The sequence below is a fragment of the Corythoichthys intestinalis genome, chromosome 18 (genome assembly GCF_030265065.1).
Source record: "Corythoichthys intestinalis isolate RoL2023-P3 chromosome 18, ASM3026506v1, whole genome shotgun sequence".
Lineage (NCBI taxonomy): Eukaryota > Metazoa > Chordata > Actinopteri > Syngnathiformes > Syngnathidae > Corythoichthys > Corythoichthys intestinalis.
Window position 1 is genome coordinate 40,997,557 of NC_080412.1, and position 25,381 is coordinate 41,022,937.

At 40.6% G+C, this 25,381-nt stretch overlaps 2 protein-coding genes across 4 annotated transcripts in view; one reads left to right on the forward strand and one right to left on the reverse strand.

Annotated features, from left to right (window-relative positions):
• The window catches only part of LOC130906077 (gamma-aminobutyric acid receptor subunit beta-2-like), a 218,364-nt gene that overhangs the window by 147,965 nt on the left and 45,018 nt on the right, over positions 1-25,381 (reverse strand). The window lies entirely within an intron of this gene.
• Positions 22,902-25,381, forward strand: part of gabra6b (gamma-aminobutyric acid type A receptor subunit alpha6b) — an 84,773-nt gene continuing 82,293 nt past the window's right edge. The window contains exons 1-3 of the mRNA XM_057819992.1: positions 22,902-23,151; positions 23,286-23,410; positions 23,766-23,833. Of these exons, the coding sequence (XP_057675975.1) occupies positions 23,117-23,151; positions 23,286-23,410; positions 23,766-23,833 (228 nt within the window). The 5' untranslated portion in view covers positions 22,902-23,116. The remainder of the gene's footprint in view (positions 23,152-23,285; positions 23,411-23,765; positions 23,834-25,381) is intronic.

The following is a 25,381-nucleotide window of genomic DNA, read 5'->3' on the forward strand; positions in this document are numbered from 1 at the left end:
ATTCATTGTTATAATAAACAAATACACTACTTATGTACAGCATGTTGAATGTATATATCAGTCTTGTGTATTATCTTTCCATTCCAACAATAATTTACAGAAAAATATGGCATATTTTAGAGATGGTTTGAATTGCCATTAATTACGATTAATTAATTTTTAAGCTGTAATTAACTCGATTAAAAATTTTAAATTTAAATCGTTTGACAGCCCTAGTTATTATTGTTAATTGGAACTCATTTACTCCCAGCCATTCTGTAAAACAGCCGGGAGCAAAGGGGGTTGCACCGGTGAAAATGGCTGGGAGTGAATGAGTTAAAATTAATAATAATAACTAGGGCTGTCAAACGATTAAAATTTTTAATCGAGTTAATTACAGCTTAAAAATTAATTAAATCGTAATTAATCGCAATTCAAACCATCTATAAAATATGCCATATTTTTCTGTAAATTATTGTTGGAATGGAAAGATAAGACACAAGACTGATATATACATTGAACATATGGTACATAAGTACTGTATTAGTTTATTATAACAATAAATCAACAAGATGGCATTAACATTATTAACTTTCTCTTAAAGCGATCCATGGATGGAAAGACTTGTAGTTCTTAAAAGATAAATGTTAGTACAAGTTATATAAATTTTAAATGAAAACCCCTCTTAATGTTTTCGTTTTATTAAAATTTCTAAAATTTTCAATCAAAAAATAAACTAGTAACTCACCATTGTTGATGTCAATAATTACACCATGCTCACTCAGGGCACTAACCCATAAAATCAGTTCGACCCAAACGCCAGCAGAGGGCGCCAAACACCAAAAAACCAGTAACAAGCGGATATTACACTGTACTGTCATTTTAGTCTGTTTGAGCGTGGCATGTGCGTTAATTGCGTCAAATATTTTAACGTGATTAATTTAAAAAATTAATTACCGCCCGATAACGCGATAATTTTGACAGCCCTAATCATAACAAATACACTTCGCACATGCTAGCGTGCATGCTCGCTTATGTTTTTCATGCGCCCAGGGGCGGACTGGGACCAAAAAGCAGCCCTGGACTTTGACTTTGACTCGGCCCAGCCCACAAGAATCGCTATACGAAGGGAAACACAGACCCCCTAGGGGTCCGGGGGCATGGAGGGCATGCCCCCCCCCGAAGACTTAATTTTTTTTTTTTTTTATACATTTTATTGTAAAACGCATCAATTTCGTGCACTTTGAGAGAAAATGAAGAAAATGTGTCTAGACTGTGACTGACTTGGGGCGCTCAAAGTACTGCAAGGCTGAACTGGAGTTGGGTTCATTTTCTTTACTAGCTCTATGATCAACCTGAAAAAAACAAATAAAAGAATTTATTTTTCAAAGCTGGTTTTATGTATCAAATTTATTATAATATATCCCTATGTATCTGTCTATAAAATGATTTCATTGTTTATGCCATAATTCAGTGGTCTCCAAACTATTCCACATAGGGCCGCAGCGGGCGCAGGATTTCATTCCAACAAAACAAGACAACACCTATGCACCAATCTGGTGTCATACAAGTGCAATCAGTTGATTGCAGTCAGGTGCTGCTTGTTTTAGCAGAAACTTCATTGGTTAAACTGTCGTACTCGTTTGGTTGAAACAAAAACCAGGCCCCACAGCGGCCCTTGAGGACCGGTTTGGAGACCCCTGCCATAATTAATCTTGCCATACAAATAATAAATTTCAATGAAAATACAATAAACATTTCAAGACAAATCCTGGATACATAACCTTCATTGGAAAGTATTAACCGGAAAACAAAACGATATATACATGATTAAAAAAATATATCAATTTAACTTACTAAACTTTAAAGTAAAACCATTCATTTTATTAATATTTTGTTTAGGGCTGTCAAAATTATCGCGTTAACCCGCGGTAATTAATTTTTAAAAATTAATCACGTTAAAATATTTGACGCAATTAACGCACATGTCCCGCTCAGACAGTATTCTGCCTTTTGGTAAGTTTTACAGCAAGGCTTTTTGTGCTGTCTAACAGCGAACTCTTGTGGTCGCTTTGCGACATGGTTTATGGTCTTCTTGCCAGTTCAATATGGCTGCACGACGTCTCGGGCTGACGCCTACGTTGTAATGTTGTGCTTATATGATCCTTGGACAAGATTTGTCCGTAAGTATGGTTGTTGTAAAGAATGTACATATTATGTTAGTAAGCGAAATGTTATATTTTTTGTATGAGACGCTTTTTGTTTATGTTTAGTGAACCTGTATAGCGTGCTAAGCTAACGTTGTTGCTAATGCAATGCTTGTGTACTTTTTTTTTTGTAGTTTCACTACGGTCTAAAGGGACAGTGGTTTGAGGCCATTTTATCAATAAATCAGATGAAAAAGGAAGAAGTCTGATTATTAAGGCGTCGTTCACTAGCTGTCTAGCTTTGGAAAAAGTAGACGCTTCGGAGTGAGGACAGCATAGACAGATTTAAATGACAGTAGAGTGAAATGCCCACTACATCTTGTGTCTTATCTTTCCATTCCAACATTTTACAGAATATATATATAATTTACAGAAAAATATAGCATAATTTATAGATGGTTTGAATTGCGATTAATTGCGATTAATTACGATTAATTAATTTTTAAGCTGTAATTAACTCGATTAAAAATTTTAATCGTTTGACAGCCCTAATTTTGTCATATTTCTTCTGAATTAATATTGCTGCTGCGTGTGCATACGTTGTTTTACGGCTAAAATGTTTTTCCTAAGGAGAGTGATAGTAGGACTAGCATACTGTAACTTGACACGATTGCAAACGGACTAGCTGGCACTAACCCTTTAATTGTCATTTATTTCATTTCAAATGTAGCTACCTGGTGGATAACAATTGCCAGTATACTGAGCAAGTGACCCTCTTCATCCCTTTTTACTTGCCCTGCGCTTGTCTGGGGAACTTCCACCAGCTTATCATTACACCCTCCCTCTTCTTTTCTCCCTCCCTGCACCGGCAGCACGTCAGAGCGACTCCCACTACCCCTCTCACCATCGCCGGGGGCTGGGCTGCTGTTACCCGACGTGGCTGTTGCAGCCAGACTGCTGCTTGCGAAAATATTCGTCAACTTGTGACATTTTAATGCTTCGCTCTCCAGTTTCTTTAATTTTTTTCTCCCTAACCTTCTCCGCGCCACCCTTCTCTTCTTTTTTTGCCACCACTATCCATATTGTGCATTAACACTCGTCGCTAGTTTGCTTCTACAAAGAACCAATGAAGGCTACTTTGTGTTTTCTTTGTTCTTCTATCAGACTGGCGATGAACAGCCAGGCGCATTGCTGCCACCTGTTGGATTGGATGCGAACTGTAGATAATGAGAGGCTAGGGGGGATAAAAACAGTGACGTATAATGAATGGCGGCCGCCGGCCGTCCAGGGCACCGGCCGTTCTGTGATCCTCCAGAACCCACAGATTACCAGTCCGCCCCTGCATGCGCCCCATAATGAAAATGAAAATTTTCGCCATCAACTGACACAATCTTTAAGATCGACCATTCGATTGCAACAACGTACTAAGCACCCCTGGTGTAAAGCATAGCCTAAACACATAAATCTAAACAAACAGCATCATTGATGCGAAACTAAAGCAGAGATGGGGAAAAAAAAAAAAAAATCAGACAACCAGTTGTCACCCCGACTGGTTCAGCTCTTTAATTGCTTCAACTCAGTTTGACAGCACAGCAGCACTGAGTTTAACTAGCACCACCGCAGTGCCGCTGACTTTAATTTGACATTGACCCTCTACTTTTCCATTAGCAGTAACCATGGCGACTGTGTCATACACCTCCACATTCACACATGCTCATCATGACGCCGTGCACTTCTGTGACTTCTTACCTATGGTCCAAAAAGGCTGACTTGGATCCATGTTTTCTTCTGAAATGTTTGTTAGGTGGTCTGCTGTCATGTTTCAAATGGAAAATGTGCGCCTTGCCTAAATAAAGGTTGGGAAACACTTGGGTATCCTACTGATCGCTGAATTAGCCCCGAGTTCATAGCCGTTGCCCCGGAGTAGGTAGAATGCCAACTCCATCTCTTGGGAGCAGGTTGGGGGACAAGAGAGCACGACAGACTACTTCACCCTTTCTCCACCTCACTTAGAGGAGGACAACCTTTTCAAAAAGCCCATGATGAGGGTGATAATTGGAAGTGGGAGCAAAAATGGTGTAACCACCAAAGTACAGTACATTTTCTGCAGGAAGAGATTGGCCCATACTAGATCAAATTGTACAGGTGGAAGAGTGGCAAAACACATGGACAAAACCACAGCGCTAACAGTATCGAGCCCTCAACTTGGTCTTCTTCATTATTCACAACAGCTTGTGCTCTGTCTTCTTTGCATGGTTTCACTGGGAGATGTTGGCAGAGAGCAGTACGCTGTTCAACTTTTTTCTTTTTTAACTTGCTCACTGTCGGAAATTTATAGGTCAGCCGAGTTCGTATGAGAAAAGTTTTCTCCAAAAAGTGTGATGGGAGGAAAAAATTGATTGGCAGCCGTGGAAGTGGTAACTCTACCTCCCCGAGCTCTCCTGTAATGAGTTTTTATCCCCGAGCATTTTCCTGCATATGCAAATATTCTGTACACTCAATTCATTTTTAATAAGCTACATTACATTACTCTTGTGTATTTGCAACTGTATAAAACAGCTGCACGCGCTGGACAATTCGGCGGTACGTTGAAACGCTCATGACCGGTCTCAACATCACTGGGGTGGATATCTCTGCCACCACCATTAACTATTGTTTACATTTATAGTGAAGGAATCTGACCTTTTAGCCAGATTGCCAGAATCACGCTAGCCAAGCCGCCGGATCCGCGCTGATGCAGCTCCAACGACCCGGGCCGGCGAAACTCCGACAACCTGGCCAAAAGGCTAAACTCTGCGTGTTCACCTTAGTCCAGTACTTCTCAAATAATGGGGCGCACCCCCTCCAGGGGGACGCAGAGCGATGCCAGAGGTGGTGGCGCATGTGACCTTGGGAAACATGCTTTTTTTTTTTTTGCCGTACTAGAATAAAGTGTACTTGCACATCCACTAAGTGGTGCTCTCATTTTCAGAGTGTGCGCAGTATTTTTGAACTAAGCAAGAGCACAGAAAAGAGATATGAAGAGCTAGGCGCCGTTTTTGAAAGCCGTTTTCCGGCCGGACTCACGCAGCGAAGCACTGTCTTCTCCGGTTCTCACGTGTCCGCCTTTTTCAGCTTGGGATCGTCACGACGACCACTCTTATCTACGGTTCTCCCTCAGCCGCCGAGAATGCGCTTTTTTCGGGCCGTTTGCCTTTGACTTTCAATACAGTGGGAGATGAGGAAAGACCACTGTTTACTGTGTCTAAAAATAATTATAGCGGACAGCCGGAAGCCAAATCAATTAAGACACCACTTAAAGACATTAGATCTCAATCTTATTGATAAGCCGCTCGATTGTTTGTTCGATTGTTTTTCAGCGAAAATGTGCCGAATATTGCCAACAATCGTCCCGCTTTTTCAGTGTTGTATCAGTAAACCAGTGAGCACTGTTAGCATGCTCAGTGCAAAATAACACCACACCATTGCAAAGGAGGTGATACTGTGAGCATCGAAAATAAAAACTGTCCTTCTGCCCAAAGACATTTTTTTTTTCTTCCTCTATTCAGTTTTGTTTTTTCGGTCAAATTTTTTGGCATATTGTCCTCATGAGTTAATGTTTCTAATCAATTTGAATTTGTTATTATTTACTGATTTAATTACATTTTATTTTTCAGTATCAAATGGTCAAAAATATACCTTGAGTGTATTTTTACAGTTTGGATGTGACTTTTTTTTTTTTTTTTAAATTCAGGCAACAAATCAATGTTAAAAAAGTTATACTTTATTATAAGTTGATCTATGTTACTTTTTTCTTAAATAGAAAAAAAAAGGACACAATGTTAGGCAGAGGCATACTTATAATAGTAATATTATAGACAAATGATACTATTTACAGTGGCGGCAGAGAGTTTGGGGGGGGCGCGAAACATTTACGTCTTCTTTGGGGGGGCGTAACAGAAAATAATCGAGAAGCACTGCCTTAGACTTAACCCCTTGTACTGACCCCATTTTGAAAGCTGGAAAAAGGCTTCGAAACACAAGTTGACAATTTAATCAGGTCGACAGCCATCAAACGGCAAGGCAAAACAGCAACAGACCCAGGCGAGGAGGCAGACTGGTTCCAGGGTCGCCATATCACGGGTCAACAAAAGATTCCCGAGAAAAAATGACAACGATTAGTTAAACATTCAGCCTTTTTAAAGGCTCTCGGGCTATTGGCAAGAAGAAGGGTGTGTATGGGCATTGTTTAGGATTATTGTCTGTTTGTGGATTGGACAGGAGGATTCGGGAGTTACTGTTGTCAGGGCAATGAGAGTTGTGGATTTTGCCACCTCAGCGCCACGTGAGTGCTGAGTGTTTACTGCCCTCCAGTTGCCAGTTTTATTGCTTTAAAATGAGTTTTGAGCATTGTGCATTGCAGTTTAGGTGCAACAGAACCTCGAGATGCCTCTTGTCAAAAAAAAAAAAAAAAAAAAAAAAAAAAAAAAAAAAAAAAAAAAAAAACGTAAAAGGAGTATAAATACGTTTTTGGGACACTCAAACAATTAAAAATAGAACGTATTTATACATTTTTGGGAGCAAATGAGTTAAATGCTTGACTGAATGCTTCACTCAAATCCGCTCAGACCTGCTCACTTACACACAATGAGTTGTCACAGCAACTGTTTGACTAGGTAAATGATGATTGAAGCATGCGGTGCTTCAGAAGTTCGTGACTCTGGCAAGATCAAACACATTCATCTGTCAATCATCATTAACATTAATAAACATTTCCAGTGCATGATCACTGCATGTCTGACGAACACAGAGCAGGGCAAGGGAGGGAGGGAGCGAGAGTTAGACGCAACTGGCTCGGGACAGCAAAAAAATTCCGCGATGAACTGAGGGTGCGAAGTTTGAAGCGCGAAGTAGCAAGGGATCACTGTACATTATGATTAACAATGGAAGTCCTTTTTTTTCCGGCTATAAAGCAAGCCCAGAAAGTAGTCAGAAGACCCTGATACTAAACTACTGACTACTCAGGTGGATAGCAACAATTAGCATCTGAATATTTGCAAATGCAGTGCTACCTTGGCTTTGTCAAACAATAGACCAGTCAAACAAGCAATCATGAAGACAACCTTTTTACATATTCCTGTGGCCTGATTGTGGAGTGCTGCCGTTCACTCTGGATAGCTGCAATTAGAGTCTTGAATATTTGTAAATGCAGGGCTACCTTGCCTTTCTCAAACAATAGACCACTCAAACAGACAATCAAGCTGACAACCTTTTTACATATTCCTGTGTGTGGAATGGTGCTGGCCACAAAAGCTGCAGTTTGCCTACCAAAGGTAATTCCGTCCGAGATCGATAAATACTTCACTGCGTACTTCAGTGCCCTGAGGAAGTCTGTGGTGTACAAACCTCCTCTTCAAAGAACAAGGATGAAGAGAAGAGTCAAGACCCAAGAGGTACTGGAAATGATCCTGAATGAAGTCCACCCATGCGACTCGGATGGAGAGGAGATCAACCTTCAGCTGAGTTTGGACTCTGAGCTGTCTTCAGGTTAGATTTCCCAAACATCTTATTTTTATTTCATATGATTTCATATTTCATGTGAAGCACAACCACAACACCGGATAACAAAAAGAATTCTAAGTTTGATAGCTCAGCGTCTCTCAGACAGTGAGGCGCACTGAACCTCCCACATCAGTTGCCTCATTAACCCTGACACACGAACTTGACTGCCTAAATCTGCAATAGAAGAAGGCCCAAACACACACTTCATCCTGCCCACAGCCCGCCCCACGAGAGTCTTCAAAAAGACTGAATGTTTAACTAATCGTTGTCGTTTTTCTCGGGAATCTTTTGTTGACTTGTGATATGGCGACCCTGGAACCAGTCTGCCTCCTTGCCTGGGCCTGTTGCTGTTTTGCCTTGCCGTTTGATCACTGTCGACCTGAATAAATTGTCAACTTGTGTTTCGAAGCCTTTTTCCAGCTTTCAAAACGGAGTCAGTACAAGGGGTTAAGACTAAGGTGAACGCGCAGAGTTTGGCCTTTTGACCATACAAAGGAAAATTGGAACAAAGAACTTCTTCAATCGCGAAGTCCGAAACGAACCATTGATCCTCAACTTTAAAACAACACTTTTAAACGACAGCAAGTCTCGACCTCGAGACTCGACCTCGGGTCTCGACCTCGAGACTCGACCTCGGGTCTCGACCTCGAGACTCGACCTCGGGTCTCGACCTCGAGACTCGACCTCGGGTCTCGACCTCGAGACTCGACCTCGGGTCTCGACCTCGAGACTCGACCTCGGGTCTCGACCTCGAGACTCGACCTCGGGTCTCGACCTCGGGTCTCGACCTCGGGTCTCGACCTCGAGACTCGACCTCGAGACTCGACCTCGAGACTCGACCTCGAGACTCGACCTCGAGACTCGACCTCGAGACTCGACTCGAGTTTGGCCTTTTGACCATACAGAGGAAAATTGGTAAAAAGGACTTCTTCAACCGCGAAATCCGAAACGAACCATTGATCCTCAACTTTAAAACAACACTTTTAAACGACAACAAAAAAGACACTAAAACTGATTATTTGCAGTGGAGGAAGTTGGCAGTTGCCCAGCTCATTTAATCCGACTATATTTTACTCCAGTCAAGCGCAAGGTCAACTAAAATATCGCACCCACCCACCTACCTCGACCTCGAGACTCGACCTCGAGACTCGAGACTCGACCTCGAGACTCGAGACTCGACCTGACCTCGAGACTCGACCTGACCTCGAGACTCGACCTGACCTCGAGACTCGACCTCGAGACTCGACCTGACCTCGAGACTCGACCTCGAGACTCGACCTGACCTCGAGACTCGACCTCGAGACTCGACCTGACCTCGAGACTCGACCTCGAGACTCTACCTGACCTCGAGACTCGACCTCGAGACTCTACCTGACCTCGAGACTCGACCTCGAGACTCTACCTGACCTCGAGACTCGACCTCGAGACTCTACCTGACCTCGAGACTCGACCTCGAGACTCTACCTGACCTCGAGACTCGACCTCGAGACTCTACCTGACCTCGAGACTCGACCTCGAGACTCGCCAGCGCGGGTCAGGCGGTTCTGCTGGTGGGATTCCAGCAATCTGGCATAAAGGTCAGATTCCTTCAATCTCTACCGTCCCTATGCAAACCCACACCATTGGTAGAAATATTAAAACAGTTTTGCCCACAAAACAGATCAAAGTCCGTGTTTGCTGTATTTTTTTATTTTTTATTTTTTGCTACTACAACAAAAGCACATGAACAGGATGTACTCGTAATTACTAATTAGGAAGTGGTAACGCTCATCTTTCCCAGAGCATGTGAAGGCAGCATTAGTCTTGTTGTGTTCTAGCCTCTCACAAGGGAGGAAAAACCATACAGGGGAAAATTGGAACAAAGGACTTCTTCGACCGCGAGGTCCGAAACCAACCATTGATCCGCAACTTTAAAACACTTTAAACGACAACAAATAAGAAACTAAAAGCCATTATTTACAGTGGAGGAAGTCGGCAGTTGCCCAGCTCATTTAATCCGACTACATTTTACTCCAGTCAAGCGCAAGGTCAACTGAAGTATCGCACCCACCCACCAACCTCGCTGGCCAAAAAAAGAAAATCAACATTTATTTTATCTTGCTTATAATATGATACAGTCTCCATGGCAACTGTCTCTGCCATTTCTCCTGATGTAGATGCGGAGGGAGCACTGAAGACAGAAAGAACCATTGTAAAAAACTGCTCTTTTTTCCCCCGAGTTAAGAATATTGACAAAAATGCCGTAGGAAAAAAAGTTTCCGAGATATTTATTGTGGTGCGTGACGTATTCCAGATAACATATTGTATCAACGTTCATAAAAATAGCCCAGTACGTTCTACTATGGTCACATGCAAACATATTGAAAGCGCGCATGAGAACTTTCCACCAATGGAAACACGAGTCTTTATTTATGCTGTCTTTGGAAACGACAGCCAAACATTTGGCCCTTTGTTTGACGACCAAAAACAAATGAAGTGCTTCAAAGTTTAAACACACGCACACACACATTCTGACTTTCTCCTACTGTAAGTGGTTACCATGGAGACCACATGGCGAGGCTTATGAAGTACAGTGGGTCCATCTCACGTGGGAGCTGGCATGTATTTATAGAAGCACTGCGCCATGGTAAGGAATGAGAAATTACTGTAAATCCCACACTATAGAGCGCACCTGACTGTAAAGTTCTCAAAATTTCAGAAAACAAGCTGCACCCAACTATAAGCCACAGGTGGTCATGTTTTATTGCCATAGGAAGCGAGAAAAGAAAGGTATTGGACTATACGTGTCGTCCAAAAAATACTGTATACACAACTTTTTGCTGCATGTTCTTGTGCGTTACTAAAATTTGAACTACAAATAAGTGAGAATTCGAAAGAGAAAAAAACAACAGGGGAGCAGATGTTTTTCTTTCCCTTTTCTCGCTTCCTGCATTTTTTATTTATGGCCTTAGCACGAAATAAAAATGACATCTAGTTGCACAATGAGAACTCTCCAATTGTTGGAAACAATCTGCTGGCTTTGCATCAGAATACTGAGTTCATATCATGGCGTGTTAATTAAACCTCAGTTTAGTTCTATGATGAATTAATTAAAATCATTTTGATTCCGAAGCATGTCCCCTTATCTCGGGAAGTAATTCTACTTCCTAAATGGACATAATTGAATTGCTTCTCGTTCCATTGTTCCATTGGAAGGGGACGCATACCTCAGTGCAATTCATCATAATCACTTTGCCTCTCATCTCCGCGCGCACCTTAAAGTCTAAGGAACGCTTGTAGCGATTACATCATGTGAAATGTGTCGTGTGCCAAATAATGACCTCATGTTATTTTATCGGTTTGCTTCACCCGTTTTAGAAAACTAAAGGACAGATTACAGGGAATTTATCAATTAGATTATAGGACAATTGTACTCGAGTCAAAGGGACTCAGACTCCAGTCGACTCGAGTTGCGAGTCATCAAATTCGCGACTCGACTAGGACTTGAAGAAAAATGCAGACTTGGACTTGTCTCGCTTGAGACAAGACTCGACTTGACTCGTGAGACATTGACTCGAGACTGCTGACTCGAAAATCGTAGATTAGTTCCCCCCCCGTCAGTGATGCGCTTGGTCGCCTTGGCCGCTCTCGCCACGCCCTCAAGGGACATCATAGCAATCAATTGAGTGTAGACTGAGACAGCAGACACATCATGGCAAGTTTAGCAGTGCAAGGTCCCAAAGTGAGTAATTTTGACTACAAACATTTCCATTCCAATGGAAAACAGTGACACCAATATTTATGCCAATAAAGAATAGGTTAAACTGCATAGTTTTTTTATTTTATTTTTACATCGATAGTAAGGTTTCCCTCAAAGATAACCTGAGTGCTTTGTGGGTGAGCTGGGGAACAATTGTGAAGGCCCTGACTAACCTCGAGACTCGACATGACCTCGAGACTCGAATTGACATGATCTCGAGAATGGACCTCGTGACTCGACTCGACCTCGTGACTCGACCTCGTGACTCGACTCGACCTCGTGACTCGACTTGACCTCGTGACACAACCTCGTGACTCGACTCGACCTCGTGACACAACCTCGTGACACAAGCTGAGACCCGACTCGACCTCGTGACTCGACCGTGACTCGACCTCGTGACTCGACCTCGTGACTCGACCCGACCCGACCTCGTGATTCGACCCGACCCGACCTCGTGACTCGACCTCAAGACTCGACTTGACCTCAAGTATCGACTCGACATAACCTCGAGACTCGACCTCAAGACTCGACTTGACCTCAAGTATCGACTCGAAATAACCTCGAGAATCGACCTCAAGACTCAACTTGTCCTTAAGTATCGACTCGAAATAACCTCGAGACTCGACATAACCTCGAGACTAGACGACCTCGAGACTAGACTGGACCCGACCCGACCTCGTGACCCGACCCGACCTCGTGACTCGATCGTGACTCGGCCCGACCTCGTGACTCGACCTCAAGACTCGACTTGACCTCAAGTATCGACTCGACATAACCTCGAGACTCGACCTCAAGACTCAACTTGACCTCAAGTATCGACTCGACATAACCTCGAGACTCGACGACCTCGAGACTAGACTCGACCCGACCTCGTGATCTGACTCGACCTCGTGACTCGACCTCGTGACTTGACCTCAAGTATCGACTTGACCTCAAGTATCGACTCGACATAACCCCGAGACTCGACCCCGAGACCCGACGACCCCGAGACCTGACGACCCCGAGACCCGACAACCTCGAGACTAGACACGACCTGACTCGACATCGTGACTCGACTCGACCTCGTGACTCGACTTTCTAACTCCACTCGACCTCATGACTCGACCCGACCTCGTGACTCAACCCGACACGACCTCCTGACTCGACTCGACCTCGTGACTCAATTCAACCTCGTGACTCGACTCGACATAAACTTGTCGAGTCGATTCACTTACCAACAACAGGTTAGACTCTGTACTTACTTGTGACTCAGATCATAGTGACTCGTGCAATTGTCTTCACATTATAACATAAAACATACAAGGTGAGCAATGCACCTGTTTACTGGAATTTGAGTAGCAGATTATCTTTCATACTCATATTAAAATTCTAACACACAATGGAAATCCAGAGTTAACACATCTAAAATAGCAGCTCGTAACGCAAGGCAAGAAAGTCAATCGGGCAACTCATAACTCGGAAAACTTAATTTGCTGCACTCATAAATTAAGCTACCACTGTATATTGAAATATAAACGCGTAGGCTTCTTCACACAAGCATCGAAATTAGCTCACCAAAATAGCCCAGAGTAAATTATCTGATGCTGTCAACCAACAAGTTCAAGTAAGTTTGGGCACGATGTTCATGTACATGCTGTTTGGTTCAACACTTATCCTCAGAACAACCTTATTTCTTGCAAATACAAACACATTTTTGCTGCTTAAATGTGACAGACATTCTCTCTGTTAAATTTGTCATTTTATGTGGGAAAAGTCAGCAAACTGACTAACATTACTTAAGAGATTGTTTGCATGTAATGGGTGCAAATGCCTAAAAAGCAAAGATGAATACGTCTGTGTGGGTGTTGACAATGTGTGCTGCTTAAAGCTAAAAGCTACTCAGGTGCATTAGTATTCGAATGTGAAGTGTTTCTATGTACTGTACACATATAGGTCATGTTTTCTTTCAGCATACAGCTTCAGGATTCAATGTGTGGACAAATAAAGCTAGGAGTAAAGTTATTTTTAAAAATAAATTTCATTCATCAAACTAAGCGCAGCAATTACAGACATCTCATGAGCTTCCGTGATTCATTCTGCATTGATCATTATTTAAAGCACATTTTCATGACGTGTTTGGAGCACAAAGAGTGTGCGAGTTAAAATGTGAGGTTGCGTAAGCAGTCTGCGCATCTGAACGGCATCACCCTATATTTCTCCCTCTGCCACCCTGCATGAATTTTTGATAACAAATGACTGTGATAGCAGTTGGAATGAAAAAGTAATGCTGCACCGAGATAATCTTGCTGGGTGATCAATGTATGTGCACATACAGTAAATTCAAACTCAAAGCACCATCAACACAATCGGTATGAACTTTTAGTATGACTCACATTATGTCTACTTTAGTATATAGTTGTAGCAGTCATAGAACTATCTATTTTTGATAGTGCTGCAACAATTAATCGATTAACTCGAGTATTCGATTAGAAAAAAACATCCAAATTAAATGTTGCTGCTTCGGGTATTCATTTAAGTGGCTTTGTAATGGTTTATTTTGAAAGTGTTTGCATTTAGTTTTATTGATTTGGGTGGATACACTGCCTTCTAGTCTGCCTCATTTCACATGGCTGAATCCAGGTGCTCCCTGTTAAGACCAACATGAGCTAAGTTTTGGTTTGAGCTAATGTTTTTTTTTTGTTTTTTTAAATGCATTCATAATTTAGTTTATAGGTATATTTAGCCTATTTTTGTGGGAATATGTGTCTGAACCATTTGTTAAGAGCACTGTAAAAAAGTTAGATTATAGCATTTAAACTAGCGGACTTTTGCCATGTAAGTTAGCCAATTTTTCTTTTGTTGTGCATACATAGATCCCCATTTCTTTATAATTTATACCGTTTGAGGCTCAGCTCAGGTAATTTAATTTTTCATGTTTCTTATCCGATGACTCGATTATTCGAACTAATGGTTCATCGATTAATCGACTACTAAAATAATCGATAGCTGCAGCCCTAATTTTCAATACCACTTGTTGAAAGCCTTGTAGAGCACTTTGTGGGAACCGCTAACTAGGGTTGCACAAAGTACTGATACTAGTATCGGAATCAATACGGCAATAAAATAATATCATCGGTATCAGGGAGTACAAAGGAATAAATTTAGTTTCCAACCACTGTTTGCCCTACTCAAGATGACTACCAGATATGTATGCCACTGTAAAAAAAAAAAACACATTTGTTCGTGTAGGATTCAATCATTCTTCTGCTGTAAATTTAAATGAGTTTATTATTAGTAAACCACCATCATGCTTTTTAAAAAAAATATATATATATTGTTATTTTTTTGTCCTGTTCAGCTACTTAGACACGAAAAATAGGAATCTGAGCGTCCGTCTGATCTGAACAGTTTTACTGCATCACATGGGAGTTTGATATATTACCATATTGGCCAGAATATAAGACTGCCCTGATTATAAGACGACCCCCTCTTTTTCAAGACTCAAGTTTGAAAAAAAGACTTTTTGAACACCAAATTAATTTTTATACAGAAAATAATTACAGTACATCTTAAACAAATGATTATAACAATATATTTGAGAGAAAAAGCATGTTATTTTGCCTCATTCAAATCTTAATATCTGAACATTCAAATATGTAAACTAAAGTGCAATCACATTCGTAAATAAATGGCTTCTGGTTTTTGAAATGTAAATAAACCAATCTATTGTGATAAAACAACAAAATTGCAAGAACTGCATTAACCGCCAAAGTGAGGTCTAACTGTAACTGTAGTCTTGAAACAAATCTGAATACGGAAAAACATTGCAATATAATAATGCAAACTGGTTAAACTTGAGAGTAGCCGAGATCTGTCATGACAGAACATAGCTTCAATGATATCTGGCGCCATCTAGCGTCGTGAATGTGGAAAGTAGCTGAGATCTGTCATGACAGAACATCGCTTCAATGATATCTGGCGCCATCTAGCGTCGTGAATGGGTATAATGTCTAGACCGCGAATATAAGACGACCCCCTCTTTTTCAAGCTTATTTCAATGCAAAAAACACAGTCTTATATTCGGGCCAATACGGTAGTTTCCAACCACTGTTTGCCCTACTCAAGATGGCCATCAGATATGTATGCCCCTGTAAAAAACACATTGGTTCATGTTCATCATGTTGGATTCAATCATTTTTCTGCTGTAAATTTAAATGAGTTTATGTCTAGTGGATGCCACTATCATGCTTTTTAAAATTTTTTAGTATTGTTATTTTTTTTTGTTCTGTTCAGCTACTTAGACACGAAAAATAGGAATCTGAGCGTCCCTATGATCTGAACAGTTTTAATGTATCACATGGGAGTTTGACATATTACCGTATTGGCCCGAATATAAGACGACCCTGATTATAAGACGACTTCCTCTTTTTCAAGACTCAAGTTTGAAAAAATACTTTTTGAACACCAAATTTTTATACAAAAAATAATTACAGTACATCTGAAACAAATGATTATAACAATATATTTGAGAGAAAAAGAATGTTATTTTGCCTCATTCGAATCTTAATATCTTAACATTTAAATATGTAAACTAAAGTGCAATCACATTCGTAAATGAATGGCTTCTGGTTTTTGAAATCTATTGTGATAAAACAACAAAATTGCAAGAACTGCATTAACCATCAAAGTGAGGTCTAACTGTAACTGTAGTCTTGAAACAAATCTGAATAAGGAAAAACATTGCAATAAAATAATGCAAACTGGTTAAACTTGAGAGTAGCTGAGATCTATCATGACAGAACATCGCATCAATGATATCTGGCGCCATCTAGCGTCGTGAATGGGTATAATGTCTAGACGCCGAATATAAGACGACTACCACTTTTTCAGTCTTACTTCAATACAAAAAACATCGTCTTATATTCGGGCCAATACGGTACAATGGTGGTTGTTCATATCTTATTTATTAGGAGAAGGCAGTGAACTGGAAAGGGTCATAGGGGGACAGAAAGGAAGAAAGTAGACGGAAGAGGAGAAGAACAAACAATGTCTATGTTTAAATTTATTGATTTTATTAAATTTTACCTTTCAGTATCAAATAGTAAAGAAATGTGTCTCGTTTTTTTTTTTTTTTTTTTTAATTCAGCCAAACTGATGCGCTTTAGGTATTTTGTTACTAAAAAAAAAAAACAAAAAAACAAAAAAAAAAAAAACATTGTTAAAGCAACACAATGTAACTTTACAGTTTTGTTAGATTTTAGCGAAGCCGGTGGACAAACGCGGAAGTGTTTTGCTTTAAGGAAGACTGCGTTTCCCATTAGAACCAGCGCACACCCGCGCAGAGTGGTAAAGTCATGATCTCCTGGTCACTTGCAGATGGGTTAAATGACATTTCTGTTTCCAACGGCTGTGTGAAGGCTGAATAGTAACAAGGTAATGAATCAAGTTGGACTAAGCAATAGCATATGATAGTTAGCAACCCGAGGGGGTGTCACACCAGCGAGTGAAAGCCTCGCTTTTTTTTCATCCTCAGACAAAACTTTTTGTCTCTTTTGTTGCTCTGCCATCTTTGCAGAATTAGCGCGAATGCATTCGCATAGTCTTCCATCTTTATAACGAAAGGGGGAAGTGACATATGCTGTAAAAAGCAGTCAGTACATTTGTAGTTTTTTTGTGTGTCAGGGTTCCTCCCGCCCTCCTCAAAGTTAATTAGTGTCGGTAAAAGCGATACAGACTCCCTCAAGATATAAAAGTGTTGCCATTCAACTAGTTGTTAGTCGACGTATGATCACAAATGTTATGAAAATATTTTATAAAGGTTGAAAAGTTGCTGTATCTAGTGTTGCTTTAAGAGAGTTGTATGCTATTGTAATTTGATCTAAAATAATTTTCGGACTATAAACAGCTACTTTTTTTCCCCTCATTTTGAATCCTACGGCTAATAGTCCAGTGCGTCTTATTTGTTGACACTATCATGGGTATTAATGAATGCTTATGACAGATGTCATTAAGTATCATCTGGCAAATTATGTCATTAACTCCATTTATATCCAGCTCAGATCTTTTACATCTATTCAAAAGTGAGATAATTTGCAGGATTACACAAAAAGACATCAGTCAAAAGCATTCATTAATGCTCATGGCAGTGTCATGCCATAATTATGATGGTTTTATGACAATCTTACAGTGCCACTGTCAGATAAAGTGTTACCAAATACCCTAACTAGTAATTAATGAACCAACTACAACAGTAACTGATTAGCACAGAACATGAATTTTGATTGTTATTTACATCTGTAGCGCTGCAATGCATGTCAAGAGGCATGTTGAAAGACAATAGTGTTGACAGCAGGTGGCAGAAGAGGTTGACCATCTCCCCCAAGGAAGCAGTGATGGCCAAATGAAGCTTTGCTGCCAATTGGTTCAAAGCTTCATGGTGGTTCGTTTGGTTTTATGATGATGGTCGCTGTCAAATTAATTGTTCCCGGTTAATACCTTTCGGTGTAAATATCCCATAATACAATGAGGAAAGCTGCGGTTTATAGTCCAGTGCGGCTTTTCTATGAACACGTGTCGTTTTCATGTCAAATTTGGTGAGTGGCGGCTTATAGTCAGGTGCGCCCTATAGTCTGAAATTCATTTATTTTTAATTAAGGTTTTTTTATTTAATCTCAACAAGGAAACAATGTTATGTATGGGTCAATCGCAGAGATTAAGGGGGGTGGGGTGGGCAAAACCCCTCTAGGTGGCAAAAATATTGCATATAATAGACTTCCAATGTATTAATTTAAATTAAGACTTTGCCGCTAAAATGTTGTCAATAAAGGTTGTAAAGCAATAAAGCATACAACAAAAATGAATGAAATGAACAACAACAACAAAAAAAATTTAATGGGTCAAAATTATTTTTCAAACAGATCATGTGACTAGCACCTTAGAGACGGTCATTTGCTTTGCTTAGCATAAAAAAAAACAAAAAAAAACAAAAAACAGAAGGGGCAAGATGAATATTCGTCATTTTTTTCCAAACCTAAGCTTTCAAAAGCGACAACAACGACTGAGCGAGAACCAAGGATCGAAGATGTGGACCATGAAATGCATGCCGGTGAGCACTGCCAAAATGGTGAGTGGAGTTTTAGGGGTTTACATGGCGACTCTGCGACAAAAAGACGCATTGACTGAGTAGCGGACTCGCCTCGCGTGCATATGGTGTCGGCGAAGACGAAAAATTCTGAATCCTGCCTCCAAAGTGGAAGAATCCGATTACGGGGGGTTGAGGGGGGCTTCCTCAGCATGCATATCAAAGGCTCCTGCGGCGCGAGACCGCGCCGTTAACGTCAGCAGTCATACACGTCACATTAGTAGCACCGCTGCGCACGCCCAAACAGAAAAAAAAAAATTAAATTTAAAATTAAAAACAGCAAATATGGCGGAATGTCAGCTTTAATTTACTGTTTTAATAATATTTCTAAAGTAAATATGTTGAACGTTTCAATTTTTGTGCCTTTTTGAACAAAAGAAAAATGACATTACTTCGAGTGGGCGGGCATATTTTTTTCCGGGCTGAGGGAGCTTGGTGGGGTCAAAGTGCGTCATTCTCTGTCGCCCTGTAAATCTGCACTGCCCCCGAGGGCCTGGCATGAATACTATATCATTTTCATGCGGAATTGTGACATTGTTCAAATGGAGACGCAAATGCAAATGCAAATTTGAAATTGTTCGTATTCTTGGAGAGGCACCATGTAAACGGCCCCTTAGTTTGCTCCACTAAAGATAACCCTAAAAAAATGATGGGGGAAAAAAAAAAAAAAAATGCTAATTTTCAACGTATTATTATAAATGCTCCTGGCTGGAATATTCAGTTGAAATTGATGCGGCCTCTACTTCTCCACTATAGGTAAGACAGAAAAACGCGAGCCCTCACACACGCACGCACGCACACAACCACAGCTGGAATGCCTGTATGTCCGAGCATGGGCTAAGCTCAGTGCTTATTTTGTAAATCATAAGGTGCCGGAACGCAAAGTACATATGACAGCACAGGGATGACGAGACGGGCACAGGTCCTGGAACATACGCAGAAAAATGGTGCTGAAAACAACACTCAAATGCCCAGTTGCCATGCTGTGGGGCTCACAAGCCTCAATTTCAGATAATATCCATGGTATAAAGGCTATGACACAAATTCACAATTTTTTAGGCTATACTCTGCACAGCATGGGCAATTGCCCAAATACTGTAACCAAAGGTGGGACTTACAGTACACAGTCAGCAATTAGTTTCTCAAATTTTGCAGCCCAAACCCGACTTTCCCATAAGTGTACTAGCCTGTTGGCCCGGCTGTTGGTGGTCCACCTGGCTGACTGCTGGCGCTGTAGCTGGGGTGGCGCTAAACCTGACCAGCTGCTGCCACGGCAGTAGCCTACTGCCCCGGCTTGTCTGGCTGTCCGTGAACCTGGCTAGCTGCTGCGGAGCTAGCCTCCTGCTGTTAGCATGCCTCCTCCGTTAGCATGATTGCTGCAGCTGCCCTCATCGCCGGTTGTTGCTTTTCTGACTTGTTTTGAACCACCGTTCTTCTTTTTAAAAATAGACGGTAAATGCAACTGTCTTTTCGGGATGTTGAAATACCATTCGATCCTGGCTGCTTGCTCCCCAGATGCTAAAAATTCCAAAGTTTAAAAAAAAAAAATCTTTAATTTATTTTTTTTTATGTCATGGGTGTGATTTGTTGGTCCAGCTTTTCAGCGCATCAACAAACCCCCGACTCTTTCAAAGGACATTAATTTTTTATAAACAACATGCAATTCCTGGGATTTACTCTGTAAATGAATGAATTTATGCATATTTAGTTTTTTTTTTATACATTAAAAAGAAACATTTAAACACGAGAGGTGCTGGATGTGCCCAAATAAGTCCCGGAACAAAGGGAGGCCAAAATCAAGAGTTGCCGGATCTTGTTCTGGTGGGATCCGGCACAAAAAAATCTAAATATGCGTAAAGGTGTGTAGCACCCCCTAGGAACAAAACCAACATTTCAATGCATTTTTTTTAAGTAAAAGAGAAGGTAACAATGCAAAGGTTCAAATTTAGAACACATCAGTACTATATGAATGGGATACCATACACGGTGCCCAGACTGCCGTTAAGACCACATCCAGTTTTCTTTGGGTAGACAGAGCGTGTCCATGGTTGGGTACTGCCCACCCCTGCCCCCCCGGTAACGCCCCTGATCCGAGCATAGATCCTGTAAATTAATTTTATTGCAGACACTGCGTTCCGGTTTTATCCACATTTTTTGCATCCTCTACCACAAACGTCAAACTCCGCCTATGGTATAGGTGTGCTCATAATGATTTTATATACAAATGATACTATATACAGTGGTGGCAGAAAGTTGAGGGGAGTGGGGGCAAAAAATTTACTTCTTCCTGGGGGCGGCGTAACAGAAAATAATTGAGAAGCACTACACTAAAATACGGAGCCCCCCGGGTGCCAGGGTAGAAAAAAAAAAAAAAAAATCATAGCTAATCTGTACCCACAGTTTAGTAATAGATTACTAAACTGTGGGTACAGATTAGCTATGCTATAATTTTTACATAGCTAATCTGTACCCACAGATTACTAATCTGTAGCTACAGATTACTAAACTGTACCCACAGTTTAGCAATCTGTACCCACAGATTATGAAACTGTACCCACTGTTTAGCAATCTGTGGGAATATTTTAGTAACCTGTACCCACAGTTTACTAATCTGTACGTGAAAGGCATATAGCGAACGAACCAATAAACACTAGTTGAATTAAGCATGCATGGACACGACAGCAGCACAGAAAATGCTCAAACACAACATGCCATATTGATTGATGACACCTGAAAGTAAAATTTAAGACGGCTACCAGAGAAAACGTGCAATGGTTACCTTTTAAAAACCCCTTTGCTCGCCGAGGGCAAAACATGCAGGTGCTTGCTCGGTTGGTCCCTCCGCGTTTGGAGTCCCCGCCAAACATTGATGACTACTGTTTCCGGGTCAATGCTAAACTGTGGGTACAGTTTAGTAAACTGTGGATACAGATTAGTAAACTGTGGGTACAGTTTAGTAAACTGTACCCACAGATTAGTAAACTGTGGGTACAGCAAGGGCGTAGGTTTGCAAAGGGACGGTAGGGACATAACACTACCAACTTTTAAGGATGCTTAAATAGTCCCCACCAACTTAAGTAACCTTATTTGCATTGATAATGATTTCAGTTGTATGGGTAAATTAGAATGTCTTCCCATATGTTGAAAGGATAGAACTGACCCTACCATTATTAAGTGAATTATTTTCATTATGTTCAGACTTACAGTACATTTGCATCTTTTGACTTGCCAGTTCATTTTTTCCCCTCAAACGCACGTTTGATTGGCTGGTGACTTGACCCCATCAACAAAAGCACTCACAGCCCTGAAAGAAATACAACATGTCGACAACAATGCCGTCTCCTCTGCCCCTTCGAAGTTTTTTTTCGACCAGCAGCAGCAGCCACTGTATGTAAAAAGACATCAATGTTGTATCGATGGGGAACACACCACTAACTTTGCTATTGAAAGTCTGACCTCAGAGTTAGCAGAACATTAAACTGTGTGAGTTTGCTAACCTGCAAATTTGAATAGAAGCTGCTTAGAGAGACGTTAGATTTACTAAACTTTTATTTTTGTTATTCCCTGACTAAGACGTTTTTTCAGTTATATTTAATGTCTTTATTTAGACAATGTTGAGTGGTCTTACATGTTTATTTTATGCATTCCTGGATAGTTGAGATGATTAACAAGTATATGTTAATATAATTTATGTTCAAATATTGCAATTGAGATTTGCTAATAAAAACCAGACATTTAGTCTGGAATTTAAAAAAAAAATGTTTCAGCATTTTTTGAAAAAGGTTTGAATTGGACGGTGTATCACCTGAACCAATACACTTGAAAGTTAGTACAAGCAATACAGATTTACCGATTTGCATTGATTATTTAGCCTATCAATTAATTAGGTTCATATTCGTGAGAAATGTAGCCCCCGTTCACCCAATCTGTTTGGTCTTATTAATGTCCTGTCCCCAGCAAAAGGTCTACATGTAAATTATGCTGTTATATCGTCCCTACCAATGTTGAGGCCAAACCTACGCACTTGGGCTACAGATTAGTAAACTGTACCCACAGATTACTAAACTGTGGGTACAGATTAGCTATGATTTTTTTTTTTTTCTACCCTGGCACCTGGGGGGCGCCGTACTAAAGTAATGTATGTTGTCAATTAAAACTGAACAAATGAATTCATAGTTGTGCCTAATTTCACTGACTATCCTCAACGATGGGTGGTGATCCATAATTGCTGTTCCTAACAATCAGAATAAACATTTATTTTTCTTTACGCAAAAATTTTCCTCCTCTTCCCTCCCTTCCCCGCATGTCCGTCCGCGCTCTCCACTCTCAAAAGTCCTCAGTGTTTTATTCTTTCTTTCTTTATTTATTTATTTATTTCGCTCTCAACTGAGCGGTTGAGTTTGTGAGGCGTGCGCACTGGAAAGGAAGTCAAGTCGTGCTGGACCGGACTGACGCGCCAAATCCTCGCAACTCAAACAAGAGCATCATTTTCAAATAAGAAATCATGTCAACGCGTGACGATGACATGTACTCTCTCGCGTAGATGACCACGGAATTGGACATTTGTATTTTTGAATTGTACTACAAGGCATGGATTTTCCTTGGACGTGCTTCTTTCTGTGTTGGTGAGTCGCAAACTCTCGGACTTTTACGCACGACGAGCGCGCTGTTTTTGCGCCACTTTCTATAAACTTGATTATTTTTTTATAAGGTGTTTTTCCTATGTGTCTGTTTTTTTATTATTATTATTTATATTTAGTTACAGCGTATGCAGTGTTTGGAGCACACAGCACACTGAGAGCAGTATCTATTTGGATAACATCACTCGCATATTGGATAGATTACTGGACGGTTATGACAACAGGCTGCGACCTGGATTTGGAGGTATTTAAAAAATAAATAAATCAATTTTAAATTACAAATCACACTTACGTTGTTGTTGTTTCAGAGGATGAAAGTTCAGCCATGTTTGTGTGCCCAGGCTGGTTGTGAAAGTGATGCGTGGTGGTGTTAAAATTGGACGAATGGATCACATGTATTTGTTTTAGTATGAAAATCTAATTAAAATGAGTCGTATAATGGAGATACTTACTGCAGAAACACTTCAGTAGGAACACAGTTACACATCAATATTTTAAGCATGCATGGATAAATAGATTTAATGTATTTTAATTACAGAATCTTTTTTTTTTACATGCATGTTTTAATGGAAATAAATGCCTAACTGCCTGTGCTGTAGGTCCAGTGACAGAAGTCAAAACGGACATCTTTGTCACCAGCTTTGGACCAGTTTCAGATGTCGAAATGGTATGTAAACAGGCTTCAAAGTTACTTTTTTCACTCTTTGTCAGTATATGTGTGTCATGTTGCCTCATTAGTGTGTATACTTTAGAGGAAATGTGTACTATTTGGTGTTTTTTTTTTTTTTCATGGTAACTGAAGTCCGAGCCTTCATTATTCCTGCATTTGGGCAGATGTCATTAGTGCAGCTTAGTCGGACTTTAATCTGGCTGACAATCCCCCCCCCCCGTCGGAGAGGGAGAGATGTGGCTGATGTTAGGGCGGGATAGGCTGCTGGCTACTCCTGACATGGGATAGGCCGGGCGCTATATGTCTGTTGAATGTGATGCTGCAGTTTCGTGTGCTCTCTAAAGCTTTGGCCCGCCGCGTGATGATGGCGTTGATGGAGGATCTATTTAGAGAGGAATGGAAGGGGAAAAAAGCACTCTAGGGCAGTGAGGTTACCTATTTGACCTCAAAACATTCAGGATTGACTTTTATTTAAGACTGACTGGCTGGGAGCTTACACTATTTGCATTTTTTATTTTACAGTAAATTTACTGTCAGAACTATCGATGAAATAAAGCCATACATGCTAGTGCCAGTTTGTGTGTTTGAGGAAAAAACTTCCACATGCCAAAGATACTATTGACCAAGGGCGTAGGTTTGGTGTTAACATTGGTAGGGACGATACAACAGCATAACATGCATGTATACTTTTTGCTGGGGACGGAAAATTAATAAAACCAAACAGATTATTGAATAGGGGTCAGGCAGGGGTCGACAATACAATATTTTTAAAGGGAACCTCAGACTTAAGGATTTGTAGGCTCTAATAAGCCACAATGTTTCTCTTTTACTAAAATATGTTATTAGAAACACATAAAATATTGCCATTGAATTAAAAATCTATCATATTTAGCACGTTTTGACCTATGGAGGGCGCCATGTTTTATGCGAGCAATGGACACTCGCGGTGATGACGTAGTTTGTCGCTCACTAGACGAGCACTACCGGTGTTCTGCAAGACCTTCTATACGGCGAGACGTCCAACACATGCGCAAATCAGTTAAAAGTGTCACGTACTTACTATTTGTGTTTTTATTGAGTCTTTTATTACCTTTTCATTGCTTAAAAATACATTTTGCATGTGTTTCCCTCTCATACTTTCAAGCATTGTGTTTTCTTGTGTTAACTCATAGACTTCATAATGTGTTGACGGGTCACGTGGCACAGGCCGATTCATGCCTATCTCTGTCAAAGCTGAACGAGTGGAAACACAGACAAAGAGCTTTTTCCATTGAAAATTCTTGTGAATAAATGCTTAAATCTCCTAATTGTTTATAAATATGAGAGTAGAACAGTCTTGATTCCTGGTTAAAAGAAAAAAAAAAAAGTGCAGTTAGCATTCATTTTACGTAAATATTGCGAACTATGATGCTAGTCAGTTAGCAAATTAGAGGCCGCTTTTTCCATTGAAAATTCTTGTGAATAAATGCTTAAACCCCTGAATTCTTTCTAGATATGGACGTAAAACAGTCTCAATTCTTGGTTAAAAGCAAAAAAAAAAACAAC